The sequence below is a fragment of the Urocampus carinirostris genome, chromosome 6, assembly GCF_059441175.1.
Source record: "Urocampus carinirostris isolate Australia breed hairy pipefish chromosome 6, RoL_Ucar_1.0, whole genome shotgun sequence".
Taxonomy (NCBI): domain Eukaryota; kingdom Metazoa; phylum Chordata; class Actinopteri; order Syngnathiformes; family Syngnathidae; genus Urocampus; species Urocampus carinirostris.
In genome coordinates, this window is record NC_142354.1 from 11,216,814 (window position 1) to 11,241,577 (window position 24,764).

The 24,764-nt window shown below is 38.8% G+C and overlaps 1 protein-coding gene across 5 annotated transcripts in view; it reads right to left on the reverse strand.

The window, feature by feature from the left end:
• Window positions 1-24,764, reverse strand: part of LOC148363806 (calmodulin-binding transcription activator 1-like) — a 183,325-nt gene that overhangs the window by 145,430 nt on the left and 13,131 nt on the right. For all 5 annotated transcript variants that reach the window (XM_088337864.1, XM_088337862.1, XM_088337863.1 and 2 more), the window contains exon 3: window positions 5,924-6,027. In XM_088337864.1, coding sequence (XP_088193990.1) covers window positions 5,924-6,027 — 104 coding nt within the window. The remainder of the gene's footprint in view (window positions 1-5,923; window positions 6,028-24,764) is intronic.

Here is a 24,764-nt window from a genome sequence, read left to right on the forward strand (position 1 = left end):
GCCTAGCAGAAACAGATCGTTGTCTTCTATAGCTGTCTTAGCGAAAATGGATCTTTAACGTCTGTAGAACTCCATGGCAGCCTAACTAAAATAAACATTGTAGTATATTCTGTCTATTCCAGCCTTGTCAAAAAACTGTCGTCTATGCATTAGAATCACTACTTTCGCTAAGTTGCATGGCTGTAAACAATCGACGAGTAAGACATTTAATAAAAAAGGAGGCAATTAAAGCAAATAAATCATCTACTGCAGCCTAGCTAAAATAGATATATGTTGTCTATAGCCATTTATGGCAGCCTATCTAAAATGCATCTTTGTTGCCTATGGCCTTCTACAGCAGCCTAGCTAAAATTAACTGTGTTGTTTATAGACTTTTATGTCAGCCTAGCTAAAATGAATCTGTCATCTATGTCAGCCTAGCAGCTGTCTTCTATAGCTGTCTATGGGAGCTTAGCTTAAATTGATCTTTAACGTCTTCAGAACTCCATGGCAGCCCAGCTAAAACAAACATTGTAGTATATACTGTCTATTCCAGCCTACTCAAAAATCTGCCGTCTATGGCAGGTTAGATTCAAAGAATATTTTATTTGAAAGGCCATCTATGACAGCCTAGCTAAAATTGATTTTTTTCATCTATGGCCTTCTATAGCAGCCTAGCTAAAATAAACTGTGTTGTTTATAGCTGTTTATGTCAGCCTAGCTAAAGTTGATCTTTTATGTCTATAAATTTCTATGGCAGTTTAACCAAAGAAAATATTTGTGGTCTATGGCTGTCTACGGCAGCCTTGCTACAATGGGTCTTTGACATCCGAGGCCGTCTATGGTAGCCTAGCTAAAGTGGATTATTGTCGTTGCAAACATTGAATGGCACCAAGCTAACACGAATCTTTGACTTCAATAGCCACTTATAGAACTATTACTATGCATTATATAAGTAAGAGGGTTACATCTTTTTCTAAAGAAGTGACTAAGCATTTATATAATTCACCGTAAAATGATGTGGGGAAGCTCGGTCCTGTTTACGCTAAGGATTCGCACGTTGGTAGCCGACTAATGAGGTGTGAGAAAAATAACTGGCGACATGGAGCTTCTCATTGTTCTTTTCGTTTTGTCGGCAGCATCACACAGTTTCTGTGCCACCGTTTACACACAAGACAAAAAAGAGACACCAAAATAGATTTAGCAGCGTCCATGGTTTCCTAGTAACAATAGTGTGACATTGTTTTGGGTTTTGTTTTTTTGTTTTTTCTCTCCACTGACCCAAGTTTCATTCTATGCAGTGAGTGAAAAAAAAAAGCGCTGGATATAAATTGGCACAGCCAGTCTTGGCTCAGTTTTACTCATCTCGGTTTGGATGGGAACGAGACACGCTAGCACTAATGAATGACAACGAGAGTATTCTGGGTTTACTCTACGGGGTGTTGGTGAAGAGATGGAAATAATGTGAGCAGAGGCTAGGAGAGGCAAGGAAACTAAAAGTGGAGAGAGTGTAGTTGCACTACCTCGCACGGCGACGGGGTTAGCTAGCATTAGCGTCTATTGATTTTCCAGCGCAAGACTAGCACAACAAGCGGAGTTTTCCTTCTATTTATGATAATGATAAGAATGGTGATTCAATTTGTTTTGTCCCCTTGGGGGAATTCGTTTTCACCATCTGTACCGAGGGGTACAGTCAGTGCTGTCGCAGCAGAGCGTGCACCAAAGCAGAGCGTGCTTCATTTATATTCAAACGAGAGATCAGAATCCATCAACTTTTATCAACCCCAACAAAATCTCATTTAGCCACTTGCACAACAACTTAGACCTGCTTTTATCTGCTCAACAATCTCATTTATTTCCTGTCTCAAAAATGCCAGGAAACACCCAGAAAGCACAGCAACGGTTCCTGAACAACATTAATCAGTATAAATGAATATGTTTTAAAATAAAATGAACAAAATTGAAAAAAGTTTTATACCAAAAGGAAAAACATTTTTTAATGTTAGCAAATTATATTTTTATATTTTACTACGTACTTGAATAACTATATTTCTTATGTTTATGTACTATTTCTTTTAATCATTATTGCTAATAAAATAAGAAAAACAAAATTATAATTACTATTTTAGATTATTTGCATAGGTTATCGATAATTAAAGGAAATGTGAAATCAATTAGGAAATATATAACATAATATATAATATATTTTTTCTTCTTTTACTATGTACTTGAATAATTATATTAAGTACATTTGAGTATTGTTTCATTCACAATATCAATGTGAGTAAAATGGGAAAAAGGAAAAGGATAATTGTTTTTTTTCTAATTAAAAAAATTCAAATTATTATTTTCATTTTCATTTGTTGAAAAATAAAAAAAGGAAAATAATAATTATCCTTAAATAGTCTTCACAACCCTAATGAGGACAAAAGGTGCAGAAAATGGATGGATGAATGGATTATCCTTGAAATGTGCAACATTTTTATCATTTTATATTACTATTATTATTATTATTTAAAAGACCTTTTTAATAAGAAAATATTACATTTTATTTTAATTCTTCCAAAAATATTTTAATAAATACAATAAATACTACTACTATTATACTTCAAATATGTAATATTTTCATTTTGTAAGATATCATAAATTCAAAAATATGTCGAATTTATAACAGGTGTCCTCTCTTTGATTGTTAAGGGAAAAAAAAATGAAATCACACTTAAAAGGTGCAAAAATACCTTTTAAAAATATATAAATATGCCCCGAAAAAATAAATATTTGACTCATTTTACCGCAGCAGTGAAGTTACTTTAATTATGCAGAACGTGAACACTAGATTCAGTGAATCTTCACACAACATGTAGAAACACTTCTGAACCAATTACCACTGCTAAAAATACCAATCAGTTTTGTCAATGGAAAAGCACAAAAAACGTATATAAAAGCCCAACGCTTTTATGTGGTGTCTAGAGCAGTGTTTCTGAACTTTTTTGGAGCCATTTTTATTAAAAAATCTCATCTTGTACTTAAAATGAGCAGACAATATCTGCCATTGAAAAAAAAGCTGTTCATCCACATTCTAACTTTTTAGAATTAAATCTGAACCCTTCCCTCGATCGATTTCCCAGATAAATAAGCATTATCCATCCATTATCTGCACCGCTTATCCTCAGTCGGGTCGCGAGGGTGCTGGAGCCCATTCCAGCCGTCTTATGGCAGTGGGCAGGGGACACCCGGAACCAGTCGCAGGGCACACAGAGACAGACAACTATCCACTCACTTATTCACACCTAGGGACAATTTGGACCAGCCAATTAATATGACATGCATGTTTTTGGAATTTGAGAGGAAACCAGAGTGCCCGGAGGAAACTCGCACAGGCACACAGAGAACGTGCAAACTCCACACAGGAGGTTCGATCTCATGAACTCAGAACTGTGCCGCACATACACTAACCCCTGCGCCGCCGTGCAAGCGCGGAGAGAACATGCAAACTCCGCACGGGGAGGCTGGGGTAGCTGGACTTGAACCCTGAACCTCTGCACCGTGGGGCTGCGCACTAACCACCCACCCGCCGTTCTGTAGTATTTGTTTTTTCATTTATTAAACACATTCAACCATAGATAATCAATTCAAGCACTTTCAAGGAGCCAATTTTCCAATTTCTCCAGGCCCATTAAGAGAAAAATCTGTTGTGAATCATGTATTTTGCAGAGCCACAAAAATATCTGCAACTAACATTTTTTTTTATTTTGTGTTTGTATTTGTCATACATACTTTTTAGATCTTAAGTAAATAATGAATATATTTGTGGATTTGAACAACAAATGTGTATTTTGAAAACAAATCTCTTCCCATGTAAGTTTCAGGTAATAATAACAATAATATGTAGTTTACATTTTCAGTTGCAGAAAGTTATTCCAATTTCCATTTTCCACGAGGAAACGCTACCTTAATTGTTTAGCATGTCCCATAATAAATGTCCAGAAAGATACATCTTCTTTTCAGTTATACACATTTCATAGGGCCTGTCTTAGGCCTAGCATGCACCTGTCCTCTTGGGTGTGACCCCGTTGAGAGTGATGACGCTTCATAGGACCATGACATAAAAACTAATGCCAGCTGCCGTTAATCATGAGGAAAGAGTTAATTACAAGGAAAAGCAAAGCTAGCAGAGAGCACAACCGGAGTCAATTTTAAGCAGACATGATAACAATTTCAAGCATTTACAAGCACTTAACCCAAAATTTAAGCACGTTTCAATCTTGCAGACACAATAAAATGCAAGCATTTTCAAGCATTGCAAGCACCAGTATGAACCCTGTAATCATGATGACACTGAAGACCAATCTCATGACTTTCCCTTCCCCCTTGCCACTTTGTCTTTACACTTAACACTTGTTTGGAAATTGGGAACATACTCCGTGCTTACGACATCATTAGTGAGATTTTCCTCGTTGTAACGGTACATAAGTGTCTTTATATCAATTTGTTAGCGAAAAAAGAACCCATTTGATTTTTCCAACCAATAAAGCACACCTGATTATAAGGCGCAACCTCAAAATGTTCTTTTTGGAGGTATTTAATTCATTTATATGGCACGCCTACCTATAAGGAGCATGGGATTTAAACTACACAGTTGCATTTGAAAAAAAAACATTAAAAATATATTAAACTTATTTTATAGAACGTAAATGTTGGGAAATCTGATTTAACAACTAAATCGACATGATTAATTCTTGATTGGTTTCTGTATGTAGATTTCATTGTATTATTATGCATTTTATATTTTGTATACTGTATTTCCAGTCTATAAGGCGCATCTAATTTATTTGACGGTTAGTTTTTTTTAGGTACTGGTCTAGAGACGTGTTTTTCAACCTTTTTTGACAAAAGGCACACTTATTTTCATGAGAAAAATTTGAGGCACATCGTTCATAGAAAATGTTTAAAGAATTATTGCCAGTACCAGTTTATTGTTGTTGATTTTTTACTTAAATTATCATGTTGCCAAAATGACAGTATAAAGTATAGTTATAAGCACTTTGGTACACTAAAAGTACTAACAGTTAACATTAACATTTTTATCATCATTTGTGGTCACCGTGGGTCAGGAGGTATACCAATGTATTCATTCTGGTAATAATTTGCTGTAATTTGGGATTGTATTATATGTTTCATCTGTTTACAAGTTTAGCTATATTTTATGCTGTTTTCCTCTTGTTGAGGTTTGTGAGTTTTTCCTTGCCCTCATGTAGGCGTTAGATCAGGGATGGCGCAATAATAGTCTATGGTTTGCAACAATCTGTGTTCTGTGCAGCCCTTTGAGACTCTTTGTGACTAAGGGCCAAACAAATAAACATGACTTGACTTTTTTTTAGAAAACAAACTAAAAATGAGTAAAAATGATTTTCTAGTAATACAAAACATGACTTAATACATTCTAACCTTTTTTCAGTCTTTTTGGGGAGATTATCAAGATACTTAAAATATGATTTTTACTTTATTACATTTATTTCATTATTTTCTGTCAATTAATAGATATTTGTACAGGTTCTGTCTCATGTTCAGAGAATTACTTTAAAAAAAGAGAAAGTAAATGCTGCCACCTACCGGTATGGATGAATGTTACAGCAGGACGACCAATGGCAGAAAGTTATGTTTTATTTAAATACTAGTAAAATACTAATAAATTGATAAAATTGGACAATTTCCTGTGGCACTCTAGACAAGGTCTCACGGCACACTAGTGTGCCAGGCACACTGGTTGAAAAACACTGGTCTAGAGTATAAACATTTTTCCGCTAAGTTCAAACTTATGTTTGGTTTCTACTCCCATGTCACACTCTAAGCTTGAAATCACGAAAAATGGCTGTGTTTTTTTGTTTACCTCCTCTGCAGAAGGAATGAGTCACCGTGCAAAAAAGCGTTATGACGTTCTCACCTCGTTGGTGTTCCAACGATGGCGCTCTTTGGGCAGAGAGGAACATTTGGGCAGGCACTCCAGCAGCTTCTTGGGAAGGTAAATTTTCAACTGGCCCGGCTCACCTGGAAACACAAAACACTTTAAGGGGGAATTCTCCAATTCAATTTACTTGGGGTCGTCGGGCCAAGTGGTGCCGCGCTGGCTTTGTCGCAAAATAATAACACTACACTGTTCTCAAATATCTTCTCTTTTCTTTAGAAAAATATCTAAAGATAAAAAAAAATAGACTAAGAATAAGAAAATAAATCAGTACTAAGTAAATAATACTAGAGAACAGAGGAAAGACTTAAAAAAACAGTTTGTGAGTAAAAAAAATCAAATTACTCAGAAGTCCTTGTGCACGCTCTCTCTTTTGCTTTCTGTCTCTCCATCTGTTTCACTTTCTGTCAGTTTTTCTGTCCCTCTCTCTGTCTCTGTCTGCTCTCTCTTTCTGTTTCTTTCTCCCTTCTTCTTTGTCCCTGTCTTTCTCCCTTCTCTTTCTTTCTCACATTTTCTCTCTCTCTGTCTATGTCCCTCCCTCTGTACCTCTATGTATCTCACTCTCTTTTTCTGCCCATCTTTCTGTCCCTCACACATACACAATTTCTCTCTGTGTCTCTCTTTCACCTTATGTCCCCTCCCTGTGTTACTCTCTCTCTATCTCTCTCTCTCTCACACTCTCTCTCTTTCTCTCTCTCTCTCTCTCTTTCTCTCTTGTTCTGTTTTTTTGTCTTTCTCTCTCTCTCTCTCTCTCTCTCTCTTGTTCTTTATTTTCTCTCCCTCTCTTTATCTTTCTCTCTCTCTATCTCTCCCTCTCTCTCTGTCTCTCTCCATTCTCTTTCTCTCTCACATTTTCTCTCTTTCTCCTCTGTACCTCTATGTATCTCACTCTCTTTTTCAGTCCATCCTTCTGTCCCTCAGACATACACAATTTATCTCTGTGTTTCTCTTTCAATCTATGTCCCTCCCTGTGTTCCTCTCTCTTTTTCGCCCCCCTTCTCTCTCTCTCACTCTTGTTCTCTGTTTTCTGTCTCTCCATCTCTTTCCATCTCAATCTCTCCATCTATTTCTCTTCCCTTTTCGTCCCTCACTCTGTCTATCTCACTCTGCCTGTTTCTGTCTCCTCGCTGTATTTCTCTGTCTCTCTCTGCCTCACTCTTCCTGTCAATGTCTTTCACTCGCTTTCTGCCTCTCTCTCTGTCCATCCCTCTCCCTCTATCTCTCCCTGCCTCTTTGTATCACTCTCTTTTTCTCTTTCTGGGGCTTTGCGTCATGAGGTCGGCTCCAGCACTCCCGTGATCCTAGTGAGGACAAGCGGTTGGAAAATGAATGAATAAATGTACATAAAAACAACTGCATGCATCTTTGCTCATCAACATGTATAAGGAAAATAGTAAAAATATTTTTTCCTCATGCATGGCTAAGGTAATGGATCAAGTCTGTATCTGGACATAAAACGAAATAAATCAAATCAATCATGTTTTCAGTCCTGGTCCGGGCCCTCTCTGCTAAATATTTTACCTCAATGCGGCCCGCGACTCAAAAGGTTTGCTCACCCCTGCCCTAAAGGGTTGTGTTATTTCTCACAATGTGTCCCCATCTCGAAATATTCAGCCTGGGTACTGGCGGTTAATCGCCTTCCATCTGTTCCAAACGATCCTCGACGGAGCTGAACTACGGTGGGACATGTGGCACGCACACACACATCGAAAAAAAAAAAACTTTGTTCTGTGAAGTTTCGGCTACCGAGGGAAATGATCCGTCCCAGGACGTTACAAGCTGGCTTCTAAATATAGAAATATCGTGTTTGGAGTTACTCGTTTATCGCGGGTAGTGGGGACCGGAACCTCCAGCGAAATGCGAAAATAGTATAGAAAAAAAAGTAGCCACATCTTATTCTTATCATAGTTGACCAGGGATAATGGATTAAGGCGACTGTTCATTTTAGAGGAAGGGGAATTAAAAAACAGCCGCTATGTATGACACAAATTTGCTCTTTCAACACATGCTTTAAGCTATAGTCGACTGGGGATAATAGATCGTAGCCATAAAAGCCGGTTTATTTCAGGCGAGGCCCAAACAAATGCGATCTTCTGGCCCCTTCACTCAGCAACAGTCAACCTTGAATAATGTATCACTGCTACAACAGTGCCTTTTATTTTAGGCAGGGCAGAACGGCAGGCACTTATATGGGTTTGGAGATCATAGATTGCCTGACAAAAATGCCTTCATTGTATATATATATATATATATATATATATATATATATATATATATACATGCATTTCAGGTGAATTGGCCGGTCCAAATTGTCCCTAGGTGTGAATGAGCGAGTGAGTTGTCTGGCCCTGTGTGCCCTGCGATTGGCTGGCAACCAGTTCAGGGTGTCCCCTGCCCACTGCCCGATGATTGCTGGGATGGGCTCCAGCACCCCTGCGACCCTACTGAGGATAAGCGGTGCTGCTGATGAGATGAGATATATATATATATATATATATATATATATATATATATATATATATATATATATATATATATATATATATATATATATATACTTATATATACTTACTTTTATATATATATGTGTATATAGTCTATAAATAAACCATCCCATCAAATTGGTTTTGAACAGCTCAGAATGAAAGCAAAGTAATAAATGATGTTCCTCTTTAAAGGAAAATAGTTTTAGGATTGTTTTGATAAAATAAAAAAGGTCTGTGACTATAGCTGCAACAACTAATCGATTAGATTGGTTAAAATCGAATATTAAAAGTGCTAGCAACTAATTAGATTGTTGATTAACACATGATTTATGAGCCACCACGTACTTTAAATCATTGCAAACAAGAGTGCACATAATTCTGTAGTGACACTAAGAGTTGCAGTACCGCTTTAGCACGGCAGATGGCGCCAAGACCGTTTTTACTAAAAAGTTATCACACTTTTTTTTTTAATCTTTTTTTTTATTGAACATTGCATCATTACAGACAAAATTGGCATGAAAGTTTCAATATTGTAGTGTCATGAAACAAAGATAATGGTTTTCAAGGGAACTGAAAGTGCTGCAGTAGTACAGATAAAAAAATGAGTAGACAAAATAATAAAAGAAAAAGAAAAATAATAATAAGAACATGTTTAACTCTACACAAGGGGCATATTCTTAAGCACATGATATATTTAATACTGGGAATGTTTATCATATTCAAAGATTTACCAACAACAAAAATTGTAGAAAGATTTTCCAAAAGTAGGTTGACATGTTTTTTTATTTTGTGGATGAAAATAATAGCTGCTAAATAAAATTAAATGTATGCTCTTTTTTGTTATGAATGAAAAATCATATGATATCTATATGTATATTTGGATACAGTGGTAAGAAAAGAGTATCTTACATATTTGCTGGTGTATAGCCTATATTTGTATGCATTTTTTGTTTATTGTTTATTGACAAATCCTTTTTTTTTCTATTGTTTCATATTATAGAATGTTCTGTTTGTTTTGTGCCCTTTTTTCTTTCCATCCAACACTTCAATATTTGAATAAAGAGGAGGAAATTAAAAATGTCTTTTAGAAAATGTCATGATTACAGATGTGAATCACTTGTGCCCGCTCCTTTGGCGCCAACTCCCTCAGACTCTGATTGACTCCCTTTCCTATTTATACCCACTCCTATCCCTTCCCCTTTTTCAGTCCGTCTGCGAACCTCAGTTAACACTAGGCAAGCCTTTTTTGACCCTGACTCCCACCTGTCTTTTGCTCCCGTCTGTCCCCCGGCTCCGACCCATTTTTGATCCTGACCATGTCTTCTCTCCCGTCCAGGCTTTCGACCTCTTTTGTCCCCGACCACATCTACTCTCCTTTCCTGGCTTACGACTCGTTTCCGACCCCGGCCATGTTTTTGATCTCCTGTCCCGGCCACTTTTCCGTTCCCGGCACCGCCATCACTTCCGCTTCCACTTCCGCGTTCTGACCGACCTGCTTCCCGCACCCAGCGATCACCGGATCGTGGGCGCAACCCTTTCCATTTCTTCCAATAAACGCAACGCAAGCGGGTCCTGTCTCTGTTCACGTCTTGAAAGAAATTCGATGAATCGAAAAAATAATCGACCAATTCACCGATTATGAAACTAATCGTTGGCTGCGACCCACTTTTGGGTCCCAGCCCACCAGTTGAGAAACACTTCACTAGACTTTATGCGTCATTTGAAAAAGCCTCAACCGTCCGGCCTTGGGTTTGTAGCATCATATCTTTATTCGGCCCTTGCATCAGTTTGATTTTGACACCGCCGCTTTAGGGTTTTGGAGCCCCCCGTCGAGAGGTAGCGCCAGGACGGGTTAATATGTCAGTCGCGTCCGTGAAGGTGTGCTTTGAAAGGGATTTCAGCACCAAGGTCACCCGTGGGAGGGGCGTGATTCGGTGGCCTATGGGGACAAATGCTGCGCCTTGATTGGCAAGCGCCCGGGTGTGTTTGCATGCGCAATGGCTTTGTTTGATGTGGAGGTTTTGCTACGTTTCAAAGGCGAAGCTCTGATGAGAATTCCTCAGAACTGCAGGGGGAAAACAGAGGGTGTGAGGGGGGGGTTGTTATAACCAGGAGAGGTGGGGTTTAAACGCTGATTGGCATTCATAGCGGAGAGGCTGGAGCGCCGCTAAAAAAGAAATTAGGCTTTAACTAAGCTGCGCCATTCAGCTGTTTAACTAAGCCGCCGCGCCGTTTGCCTGTTTGAAATTCTGTCTTCTCAGGCCTTCTATTAATAAATGCATAATTGATTAGGGGGCGAGCGAGCCGGCGTACGTGCTTGGACACGCTTCCTACCGACACGCCGTGCAAGACAAGACCTCCCTCCTGTCCGTGAGCAGTCTTTTTCTGGCTCCACCTCTTGTCTTTGCACAACTCTGACTGTGTCGATATTTTATTCCCCCCCTGCTGAGCCTCTTTGCAGCCTCTTTCCAACGGAGGTGCAAAAGAATGCCAAAATGACCAATAAATATGATGTACTCTCTGGTCTTCCGAAGTCCAAAATCAAGAGCCTTCAGCTAGTACAAAATGCTGCAGCGAGGCTTTGAACTAAGAGAAGAAAGTTTGATCACATGACCCCGATTTTAGCGAACCTGCATTGGCTCCCTGTTAGCTTAAGGTGTGATTTTAAGGTTCTGTTGGTAGTATACAAAATCATGCATGGACTTGCTCCCTCATATCTTTCAGATTTAATTTCCCCCTATGTTCCTGTCCGGAGCCTTCGCTCTGAAAATGCTGGTCTACTAGTGATCCCAAGAGCCAAGAAGAACTCCGCAGGTTGGAGAGCGTTCTCCATGTGGGCCCTGGTGCTGTGGAATGATTCCCACCGAAGATTCGATCTGCAACCTCAGTGGAAATGTTTAAATCCAAGCTTAAAACACACTTCTATTCTATAGCATATGAATAACCTATATTTTAGGTTGACAATATAAGGGGATGGTGTCATAATAGTCAGTAGTTTGTAATAGTCTTTGATCTGTGCAGCCCTTTGAGACTTTTTGTGATTAAGGGCGTCACAAATAAACATGACTTGACTTGACTTAAAATAATTGAAGGTGAAAAATACACATGCGAAGCAAATTAAACTTTTGAAATGTACTTAAAAACAATCTAAAAATCAATAAAATCGACAGTATCCACCAAAAATAAAAAATAAAGACTGGTAAACTGAGGAAGTGCCCAATCTATTTAGCACTAATTATCATTTTTTAAAGTTTTTATCATAATCATTTATTATTTTGATTATATATCATACTTTATATACACACATAATATATTATTGTATATTATCATTTTTTTATATTTAATGAAATAAACACGAAAAAATCGAATTCCAATAGTAATATTGAATTAAAACAAATCGAAAATGAAATAAAATGTCATGGTTACCGATATGCTTCACCTGTGCCCGCTCCTTTGGCGCCAACTGCCTCGGACTCTGATTGGCTCTCTTTAAACCCACTCTAGGCAAGCTTTTCCACCCTGACTCACTCCTGTTTTTGCTCCTGTCTGTTTCCCCGCTTCGACCCGTTTTTTGATCTTGACCACGTTTTTTGCTCTCCTGTCCCTACTGAGCCGTTTTTCCGTTCCCGACACCGCCATCGCTCACCACGAAAGGGCTACTTCTGCGTTCAGAGCGACCTGCTTCCCGCGACCAGCGATCACCGGATCGTGGGTGCAATCCTTTCCTTTCTTCCCAATAAAACTGAGAGAAACGTAACGCAAGTGGGTCCTGTCTCCGTTCTGGTCCTGATACAAAATTAACAATATCCAAAATATCCACCCAAAAAAAAAAAAAAAAGAAATCATGGCTGATAAATTGGTTTGAGTATAAATAATGCAAGAACTATATAAAAAATACAAATATATATCAAATTACAATTCCAAAATTTAATTAAAGACAGTCTAGAAATAAAAACAACAATATTTAGCAGTGTATATTCCTAAACATTCAAAAGGAAAATAAGTTAGAAATAAAATAAATACAAATAAAACATTAAATTCGTGAGTATATATAACTAACATTTCATTTTCTTAAGTATTTAATTTTAAATTAAATAAAAACAAACAAAAAATATATATATATATATATATATATATATATATATATATATATATATATATATATATATATATATATGTAATTCGTATATGTATTCATGTATATATTTGTATTTGTAAGGTATTATATTCGGATATTTATTTGTATTGCTATTAATTTTCAGTGTTTTACATATTCATATTTTTCTCTGTATTTATCTACTTTTAATTTGAATAATTCATTTGAAATGCTTGAGTAGAAATGTTACTAATAACTAGACAATTCCCGCAGCAATTGTAAGAGTTGTGATTGATCTGGAAGATGATACCGTCATGTATATATAACCCCGCTTGTTAGCATTATGAGTTAGCATAAAATTTCCAACCCAGAGAGATGTATCTGTCATTTTTTTACTTGGTTCTGTGGGGGGACTCTGCCCCCCCACACCCCCCCGGTACTGGCAAGTTCATTTTGGATGGGCCCATAATCGTTAACAACAAGGATATGCCTTGTGGAGGTCCAAAATTCACATTCATGGTAAAAGAATTGTAATAACAATGTTATTACACTTTAAAAACTTTTAAAATATACATGTTCAAATAGAATGGGCCGTTCGATTTGAGTTGGCCCATCCGGAATCTATTAAGACCATTCATTTTGCTAATTCATTAGTATGTGTCCATTATCATAATTTTTTAGCATGAAGCAGTAAGCATTTAGCCGTTAGCATCACTTTTTAGCATGTATCTGTTAGCATAACTCATTAACACGAGGCCATTAGAATAATTTGTAAATATGAAGTCGGTAAAATATAGCCATTACCAAAATTTTTTAGCATGAAACAGTTAGCATTTAGCCGTTAGCATCACTTTTTAGCATGTGCCCATTAGCATAACTCATTAACATGAGGCCATTAGCATAAATTGTAAATATGAATTCGTCAAAATATAGCCATTACCAAAACATTTTTAGCATGAAAACGTTAGCATTTAGCCCTTAGCATCACTTTTTAGCATGCAACTGTTAGCATAACCCATTAACATGAATCCATTAGCATACTATGTAAATATGAAGTTGTTAAAATATAGCCATTATCAAAACATTTTATTATGAGGAAGTTAGCATTGCCGAAAGTGCGCTAATACTTGGGCTGACTGTGCCAACCCAACTCGTCACCAACAGTTTTTACAGCTAGCATAAGTAAGCAGAATCATCAACCTATCATTGCTAATACTTGGGCTGGATATGCCAGCCCAACTAATCACCAACAGTGTTTACAGCTAGGTTGCGCTAATGCTTGGGCTGGTTATGCCAGCCCAACATTTTGCTAGCGGCGCAAATAGCTGTTAGCATCCTCTCGCTAGCATACACTCTTTGGAATTTACCATTTACCCATGGTTAAAGGTAATGTGGGTCGGGCCCCCTCAAGCCACCCTGGACAGTCCCTGATTACCATGACTACCCACCCTCAGGAAAGCCCTGGTTGCCATTGCTACCCATTGATTTGTATGGGCCCATGTATTCCGGATGGGAGATTTTCAAAACCCATTATTCCGGATGGGGACTTTTTTAGTATCGCTTATCCATCTTGTCGCACGAGAGTCCTGATCGAGCCGGAATTTTTGGTATATGGATCGTTGGGATACTCCAAAAGCTCTGGGAGGAGTTCCCCACGGAGTTTTGGCGGAAGAAGATAGATATGATAATAATATCTCGGGGGATTATAATAGTTGTGCTTGCTTTGCCCTGTGCTTACAGCACTTGGCAATGTAGTTGTGCCTTGCTGAAGCAATCACAACTAATTAGATAGATTGATAGATAGATGTCTAGATAAATAGATAGATACATACATTATTCGTCCTCGTAGGGAAATTCACACTTCCAGCAGTATCCTTGTGTTGAAAAATAAAATAATAAAATAAAAATACAGAATACAAAAATACCCAATATAACGTGTTGATATAGAGTATTTAAATAGTGCTACGGAAAACACACACTGTAATAAAAGTAGGGCAATATGCAATTGTGGGGGTTGGTTTTAATGTGGGCTGTTATTCCCCCGGGTGGAGTTGAAGAGCCTCATGGCATGAGGAAGAAATGTATTCAATAGTTTTTCTTATATACAGATTTTATATTTAGATATTTTAACCCAAAGTTACAGCTCAAACCCTAGATCCAAACCCTAAACTCTAGCCCTAACCCTTTGTCAAACCGTAACCCTCTACTACAGCCCATTTTGGAACTTTACATTCAGTTTAGAACCCTAAGATGAAGCTCAAATTCTAGTTCCTATACCTACACCTAACTCTAGGTGTAAGATTAGTCCAAACCCTATTTTAGACCTTAAATTCAGCCGAATACCCTAATAAGGAGCCTAAACCTTTCTAACCCCAATCCTTTTTTGTAACCATAAAATAAGTTTAAAATCTTTATTTAAAAAAGTACCCTAAGAAACATGGCTGAATAGAACAAAGACAGGACCCACTTGCGTGCGTTTCTCTTAGTTTTATTGGCAAGAAGGGAAAGGATAGTACACACGATCCGTAGATCGCTGGTCGCTGGGAGCAGATTGCTCAGACGCGGAAGTGGTATTTCCGTGGCAAGCGAAGGCAGTATCGAGGGCGGGAGAAAACAGATCTGTGTCCGGGACGGGGGAGCAAAAATCGTAGTCAAGTTAAGAAAATGGGTCGGAGCCGGGAAACAGTCGGGGATCAGAAAAGGAGAGAGTCAGGGTCGCAAGGCTTGCCTAGCGCGAGCTGAGGTTCACAGACGGACTGACAACTGGTGACAGGAAGACGGGGGTTTAAAAAGTGACAGGCAGCCAATCTGCGTCTGAGGCAGTTGCCGCCAAAGGAGCAGACTCAGGTGCCCCGCATTGGTAATCAAGACAAAGGCAACAATTTCAAGCATTTACAAGATCTTCATTTCAATTTTAAGCAATTTTCAAACCTACTAAACACAAGCATTTTCAAGGACCTGCACGAACTCTAAATGAAATAAATTTGGTGGATATAAGCCCCGCCCCCTCCTTTTCCAGCCCCTTCCCTGATTCCCCCCTCCCTCGTTCCCTTGTGTCATCTGCCCTCAGGTAGAGTATGTGATTCCTATCTTCCCCAGGGAGTCATGAATGAACGCTTATCAATAACCTTTGAGTGCATGCACGCTCCTCTTTGATTGGCTCTCGGCGTATCTCTTAGACGCTCCTCTTTGATTGGCTCTCGGCGTATCACTCGGACGCAGATACACCTCCACCGCGGGGGGTTCTATCTTTCCAGGAGACATTTTCAAGTGGCCGAGTGATATTTTTTCCTTTTTTTCACCTCCTCGGTCTTCTCGGTATTTCATGTTGCCTCTGTTCTGACAAGCTGCCCTTTACAACAGAGGTTTCGGTGTCAACATCCACTTTGATTTGTGGCTTTGAGCTTATGGATTTCCCAAAAAGGGCAACACATAACTTATATTGATATTTTTTCTTCCTGCTCTTCGCGTCACAGCAAGTGAGCGTCTGGGTTCTGATTCCCGCCTCACATTTTTCGTGAGGCAATAAATTGATGATGATTGATGTACAGAAAACTTTTCCAAGAGTTTTATACTGTCAAATAAATCTTCATTAGGATCTATATTAGGGGGTGCTGACACTTTTTCAGTATGTGAGCTACTGACTCAGTCCAAATCCTCACAAAAAAAAACAGCATGTAATTATTTTCAAGTGTACTAAGGATTGTTCACACATTCATTAATTATACTCAAAAGTAATACATATTCAAGGTCAGTCAAACATTAATGATTTATGTAATTGAATGCTGACAATATTATTCATTGCACGCTTACACAAAAGAGAAAAAGAATCAAAGAGGGACAAAAAGAGGGAGAGAGATAGGACGAGATTGGGGAAATAGAAAAATAAAGAAAGGTGGAGAATCAAAGAGAGAAAGAAAGAGGGAGAGCAAGTGAGGGAGGGAGAAATAATCAAACAGAAAGAAACAAGGGAAAGCGAAACATAAATGAGGAGAGAATAATTCAAAGAGACAGAGTAAAAAGAAACAGTGAGCAGGATAGAGTGAGAGAAAGACAGAACAATAGAGTGAAAGAGAGAGGGAGGGAGAAGGAACCAAAGAGAAAGCGGCATACAGAGTGAAAGATAAAGATGGATGGTGGAAAAGACTCAAAGAGAGAGAGAAAGAGATGTGAGAGAGTGGGCGAGTAAGGGAGATAGAATCAATGAGAGAGACAGAGAAAAAAAAGAGAGGTAAGAAGGAAAGAAAGTGCGAGAGCGAGAAAAGAGGAAGACAAAAAGAGAGCACAAAGCAAAAAATACAATTTTTACTCCCCCTCTTACAAAAGCCAAAAGGAACTTCAAACTGTAGTACCTTTAATCATACGGACTATTAATTGTACTTTTTTTATAGTCTCTTTTTTATTTTACAAAACCAAGACTGTGTGTACATTGTCAAACATCCCAACGGTTATTACTTTTAATACATTTTCATTTATTTCGGTCACATTATACTATAGTTAGAAGATGTGTAAAAATCCATATGATATACCCGCATATACTATATAGTACTATAAAAAAAACTATCCGGCATAGTTATAAACTTGTCATAACGGTTATAGCTGGAAGTGGGACACATGATTTGTCTCGACGTTATTCCATATGGGAAATTACTTTTGACAACCAGGAAGTCAATGAGCATCGCAGAACACCTCGCACTCCACTTCATATATTGGCATAGCGAAAGTATTGGCCCCCACAAGAACGTTTTGTCATATTGCCAAATTCTAGGCTTCAATTGTAAAGATAAAAATATCTGTGGTAACAAATTATTCCAACATGTTGTATTTAAAAAATGGAAAGCAGGTGTTGAAAATATTTGCCCCCTGTTCTCTCATATTACCTAACTGACTCCAGAAATTCCCTGATGATGTCAGAATGATCCAATGTCTACCTAAATGGCTGACAATGTCAAACAGAGTTCACCTGCATGTCATTACTAAGAAAAAGGGGATGGTGTAATTGTAACTTTTGCAGTCCTTTGAGAGGTTTTGTGATTAAGGGCGTCACAAATAAATATGACTTGACATTAAGTCTCGGTTTAAATGCACCTGCTCTGTGATATACTAAAAGGTCTGTGAGAGAGGACACTGCATTATGAAGACCAAATAACACACCAGGCAGGTCTGGGAGAAAGTTGTGGAAAAGCTCAAAGCAGGAATTGGATACACGAAGAAGATTTTGCAACATTTACACATCTCTCGGAACACTGTGTGAGAAATAATATTAAAATAGAGAGTGCATAAAACCACTGCAACCCTACCAAGACCTGGGCTTCCTTGTAAACTTTGGACTAAACGAGGAGAAAACTACTTAGAGAAGCAATCAAGAGACCCATGATCACACTGGATGAACTGAAGTTATACACAGTGTGATTAAGACAAATGGGTGCATAAGACAACTATTATGCATTAATCTGCCATTTATGGAATAGAGTCAGAAGAAAGCCTGTATTGAAACAATACCATAAAAAAGCCCACGAAGAGACAAATGGCATGTGGAGCAAGGCGCTCTGTTCAAATGAGACCAACTATAGAACTATTTTGGCTAAATGCAAACCACTGCACATGGCCCTAAAAACGATATCCCCACTGTTAAACATGATGGTGGCAGCATCATTCTCTGGGCTTGCTTTTTTCCAGCAGGGACGGGGAAGATCGTTTGAGCTGAGGGGAAGATGGATGGGGCTATACAATACACGGACGGTGATTCTGGCAGGAAATTTGATGGAGTCTGCAAGAGACCTGAAAATGGGGCGCTGGTTCACCCTCCAACAGGACAACGACTCTAAACATAACCCAAAATCTACAAGGGCGTGGTTTAAAACTAGCAATATAGAGGTGTTAGAATGGCCAAGCCAAAGTCCAGACCTCAATCCTACGGCGCATTTGTGGAAAACCTGAAAAATGCTGTGCACAAACAATCACCATCAAAGATTTTGAGCCGTTTTCTCAGGGAAAATGGGCAAACATTTCTGTTTTAAGATGTGCTAAACATCTACATACCTAAGACCTGTGGCTGTGATCTCTGGAAGTAGTTCAGGAGGTAGACTGCTTGTCTTAGTACTGTGAGGTCATAGGTTTGGATTCCCGGCTCCATCTATCTGTCCATTTTCTACATCGCTTATCCCCAGTAGGGTCATGGGGACACTGGAGCCCATCCCAGCTGTCTTTGGGCAGTGGGCAGGGGACACTCTGAACTGGTTGCCAGCCAGTCACAGGTTACCAGGAGGCAAACAACTCACTCGCTAATTCACACCTAGGACCGGCCAATTAACCTGACAGGAAGCCCATGCAGACACGGGATGAACATGCAAACTCCGCACAGAGAGGCTGCAGAAGCTGGACTTGAAACCGGCTGCGGGCTAACCATCCAGCCGTGCACTTCCGACTCCTCCGAGTTATATGTCGGAGCGTCCTTGGGCAAGACACCGAATCCCTATTGACCCTGTTATATAGGCCTCTATCGGGGTGTGAAGTGTGAAGCACATTGTAAAGCACTTTGGGAGGTCTTCAGTGACTTGAAAAGCCCTGAATCTAGGCTTATAATACACTTCTATTCTATAGCTTATGAATGACCTATCTGTGTATTATTTGTTATTGCACCATCCATTGCAGCCTGGTCATCCTGGAAGGGGGATTACCTCATCGGTGGTCCCTTCTCAAGGTTTCTTCATTCTCCTCATGTTAAGGTTTTTGAGTTTACTTTGCCCCCATGTAGGTTTTAGATCAGGGGATGGTGTCATAATAGTATGCAGTTTTCAATAGTCTGTGCAGCTCTTTGAGACTCCTTGTGATTAAGGGCGTCACAAATAAACATGATTTGACTTTTCCTTGCCCTCATGTATGTTTTAGATCAGGGGAAGGTGTCATAATAGTCTGTGGTTTGTAATAATCTGTGGTTCGTGGAGCCCTTTGAGACTTGTTGTAATTAAGGGCTATGCAAACAAACATGACTTGACTATATAATTGCCATTTTGCATTCACGATTTATTTAGTCAAAGGGGGCCAATAATTTTGCAACATCTACTTTTCATTTTTTTTCTTTTATCACAATATCTAATATGGCATTATGGCACAAAATTCTTACATTTCAAGGCACTTTGTTGTATTCATAACGAGAAAGCGGTACCAGTCCAAAACAGAGTGCCAAAATCACGTTCGGAGTCACATGTTTAGAAAAAAGAAGACGATCAAATCATCGTGATTTACACAGAAATCACACGCAAGCGACTGATGAATATTTGACCTCGTAAATCTGCCGTCTTCGTATTTAACGCAGAAACAAGCCGATGCCCTTGTGGGAAGGCCGTCACTTAATTATAAAACTCTCCTCGGTAAAAAACGTGCTCCAAATGCAACTCTCGATGCTTCCCCCCCACTCGGTGCGTCAGGGGATCATTTTTCACACCACCCGCCTTGCATCACTCCCACAAACGCTCACTTTTCGGGGTAAAATGAAAGCGATGGAGGGAAAAAAAGCAGAGCAGCAAGAAAAGAGATGGGTAAACTATGGCCGGTGGGCCATATATGGCAGGTCAAGACTTTTTGAAGAAAACACAAATAACAAAGACTATAAATGAAAAAAGTGGTTGTGACAGAGAGTGAGAAGATCAAAGAAAGAGAAAGTGAGAAAAAAGAGAAGGCGAGAGGAGGGAGAGTAAGACCGAAAAAGCAAGAGAGTGCAAGAGAGGGATGGAGAAAGAATTAAGTGAGAAGGAGGGAAAGGGAAAGATAAAGAGGGGGGGATACTTTAAGAGAGAGAGAGACAGAGAAAAAGAAAGAGATGAAAGGGAGAAAGTTGATTAGAAAGAGCAACATAGACTGGGAAAGAAAGAAAAGTGGGACACGACGAGAGAGAGAGAGAGAGAGAGAGAGAGAGAGAGAGAGAGAGAGAGAGAGAGAGAGAATTATAAAAAGGGTGTGACAATAAAGACAGTGAGATGTAGAGGGAGAACAAGGGAGGGATCAGGGGAAGTGGACGGGAGAGAGGAAGAAAGAATCAGAGAGAGAGAGAGAGAAAGAGAGAGAGAGAGAGAGATTGAGAGATAACAAATCAGAGAGCGAGAGACAGAGATAGAATGATAAAAAGGGGGAGAAAGAATCAAAAGAAGTGAGACAGAGGGAAAAGACAGAGAGCTGGAGATAGAGAAAGGGAGCGAGCGAGAAAGAATCAAAAAGAGGAAAAGGGATGGCCATACACAGAGAGAAAGATCGAGAAATACAGTGAGCAACAGAATCAACAAGAGAGAATCAAAGAAGGAAAGAGACAGAAAGAAAAAAAGAGACGTGAAAGAGAGAGAGGGATAGCGAAAAAGAGAGAGGGGGTGAGAGTATAGTAGTTGTACATTTTTGACAAAACTTTTGGAAGACAAAAAAACAGGACTACAAATGAAAAAAAAATGTCCCCAGTTTCCCTGTGTGCCCTCATAATCCATAAAATATATATTTGTTCACAACAAAATATGTACAGCAATGTGTACATTCAATTATTGTAAATGTAATTTAAATATCATTGTAATTGTGCATTTTTCTGTATTTGCATTTTTTTCGCCCATTTTTTTAAATTTAGAACCTAAAAAGGGACTGGATATATTAGTTGGATTTGGTCCTATTTCAAAACCAGTTTGATGAAATGATCAATTAATAACCAAATATAAAATCAAATACAACATACATATGAAGAAACACAAATTAAAATAACATTTTAAAAAGGGTACTATTAATGAACATTCATTCTTTTTTGGTGTCATTCTATGTCTCGTTAGATTTTTTTGGAAGAAAAAAATACAGTATTACAAATGGTTATGTCCCCAGTCTCCCTTATTGCTGTATTTTGTGTGTTCTCGCATTTTTTAAAAATCAAGTATTTATTTTATGTTTCAAGATATTTATTGCAGGATTTCTAATGTTTACGAGCATAATAGCAGGGACCTAATGTTTTATTTTGCTTTCATTCTAAAAAAAAACTACTACAGTAATACTATGATACAAAAATACGACTACAGAAATACTACAAAATACTCTAATGGAAATACTTCATTAAATACTTCAGCAAAAATACTACAAAAACACCACCACAGTAATACTATAATCCAAACATAATACTAAAGAAATATAACAACAAAAAAACTACATAAATATTACAAAAATACTACAGCTATGCAACAAAATTTCTCCGAAGGAAATACTTTAAAAATACTACACTCGTACAGTTGCGATCCACTACAAAAATCTACAATGGAAATACTACAAAACTACTTCTGCAGACAAACTACATAAATATTACCAAATCAAACTACAGTATTACCACAAAATACTACAGAAATACTATGAAAATATTCTTATGTATATACTTGATACTTTTACAGAAATACTACAAAAATACCACTACAGTAATACTATAATACAAAAATACTACTGAAGAAAATATCACAAAAAATGATATATATATATATATATATATATATATATATATATATATATATATATATATATCTCATCTCATCTCATCTCATTAGCTGCACCGCTTATCTATACAGTATATATAAAATAACATATAGATGTCTGCATGTATATTTACTCATAAATAAAAAAAAGGTCTCCAGGATGGCTCCCTTGGCCAATTTTTTTGAAGCCAATGCGGCCCCTGACTCCAAATAATTGCCCACCCCCTGCCATACAAGAGAAGAAAGAGGGGGAGGAATGAGTTAGGGTGCAGAGGAGAGAAGGGGGAGAATAAGGAGGGCGGAGGGATGGGCTTGCATGCAAATTTTATCATTCTGCTGATAAACTTTTTCCCCCGGTAATCCTCCGACTGGGACTACGGAAAAGATAGGAGACGGGAATAACGAGGAACCACTCCTACATAAACTCCAAGATCCTTTCCGTTTTCAGAACCGTGCGACTCTTCACTAGATCAGAACATTAAAAAAATAAAGGATAAATGAAACCTGCCATTGTGGCCCAGCAAAAATGAACTGCTCTATTTTAGCTGATCCATTATTCCTGGCCGGTCTCTTTTGGCCGGTATTTTCGCCTGAGATTAAACAGTACTAATGTGGCCGTGTTCCATTATCACCAATCGCATATTGGTGCATGAGGGGACCGTCATAAAGCATTTTTCTCATACTGTTCACCAAAAAGCAAACTGCACTCATGCGGCCGCAATCTATTATCCCCGATTGCATGTTGCTGCAAGCGAGGACCACCACAGCACACTTTTGTCTGGCCGGGCGGGTCTTTATTCATGGGATAATGTCGTTCCGCCTGAAATGAACTGCACTTGTACAGTTGCTATCCATTATCCATAATCACACATAGCTACAACCAGAGGATAGTAAAAGGGAGGAGGGTGTGCCAATCTGGCCAACCTAAATAGAACTGCACTTTTTCTGCCGTGATCCGTTATCTCCACTCGACTACAGCTGAGAGCAGGGGCCGGGCAGTGCGCTTTTTTTATTTGGTTCAGGTCACAGAAGCGTGTCATTGTAGACCTCCTAAAATGAACTTCACTGTTTTTGCCGCAATCTATTATCCCCAGTCGAGTATTGCTGAGAGCCAGGGGGCAAATTTGTGTCAAGTGTCATGCATGGTGGCTCTTTTTACCAAATGTTTATTCTTAATATGAACAGAACCCTTGTGGCCTTGATCCATTAACCCCAGTCAACTACTGTTTGGAGAGAAGCCGGCATAGCAAACATATGACGGGATCCGTTATCCCCACTCGACTAAAGTGCACTTTTTTTATTTGGTTCAGGCCGCTGAAGCGTGCCATCGTAGCCCTCCTACAATAAACTTCACTGTTTTTGCCGCAATCTATTATCCCCAGACGAGTATTGCTGAGAGCCAGGGGGCAAATTTGTGCTCTTTTTTCCCATTGTTTATTCTTAAAATAAACAGAACCCTTGTGGCCTTGATCCATTATCCCCGGTCGACTACTGTTTGAAGAGAAGCCAGAATAGTACACCAATGACGGGATCTCCTGTCCCCCATTTACCGCGATAAACAAGGAATTACAGTACTGCCGCGATTACGGTGACGGGGAAATTATGTTATGTACAAAAATATCTGCAGAACAAATTAATAGAAAAAAATCTGCAATGAACGGCTCCTCCGTGTTATATGTTGAAGTGTCTTTGGGCAAGACACTTAATCCCTAATGCCCCCAATAAGCAGGTAGGCGCCTTGCATGGCTGACTCCCTATTGGTGTGTAAATGTGTGTGTGTGTGAATGGGTAAGTGTGAAGCACATTGTAAAGCGCTTTGGGAGGTCTTCATTGACTTGAAAAGCGCTATATAAATGCAGACCATTTACCATTTAACCATTATATTGCGAGGGAATACCATACTGTGTTTCTTATTTGCTAATACCAGATAACCATCAACAACTCCGGCCCCTTTTTCCTCCCCAAAATATGAATTATCGCAGAAGGTAACAAAAATACGTAGCGGCCCGTGACGACTCAGCGCCGACTTTAAGCAGAGACGTTGAGGATTACAGATACATAATGCCGTGTGTACAGATTAGCTTTGACAATAAACTACTAATAGCTGAAATGAGCCGTGCCTTTACCGTGACTTTCTGTAGCGGTGTGTAGTTTGATATGTGTCTCTGTGTGTCTGCTAATACTGTACTAGCATGCATGAATAAACATGATGTGTTACAGTGCTGAATTATAATGACGTCTCAGCAGTCCGACGTTTATTGTTTGTGTGTGTGTACTCATTTTGGAGACGTTTTTTGGGACTATTTTCAGGATTTTTATCATCATTGTAGGGAACAATAGTCCTTATTAGGGACATTTTACCGGTCTTGAGATGGCAAACCAGTGTCTGTAGGCCACATAAATAATTAAAAGGGTAAAAATAGAATTATAAGAATATGAAATGTTATAAAAGAAAAAACAGCTCGGTGGAGGTTGCTGGTTCAATACCTGAGTCTTACAACATTGGTACTCATTGCCTCCCCGCTTGATGCTCGACCATCAGGGGTTGGAATTTTGGGTTTGGCCTTCTAATAACTCCCAATGAGGAGACTGGGAATCCCCTTCTCTGTATCAATCTCCCAGAAAGAGTCAAAAATGTGAATTTGTTCTCTTGGTAGGATACAAAATCATGCATGGACTTTTGCATAAAACAATAAATTAAACAAATGTTTGCACTACATCAGGCATCCTCAGTTAAAACTGGATTCGATTCA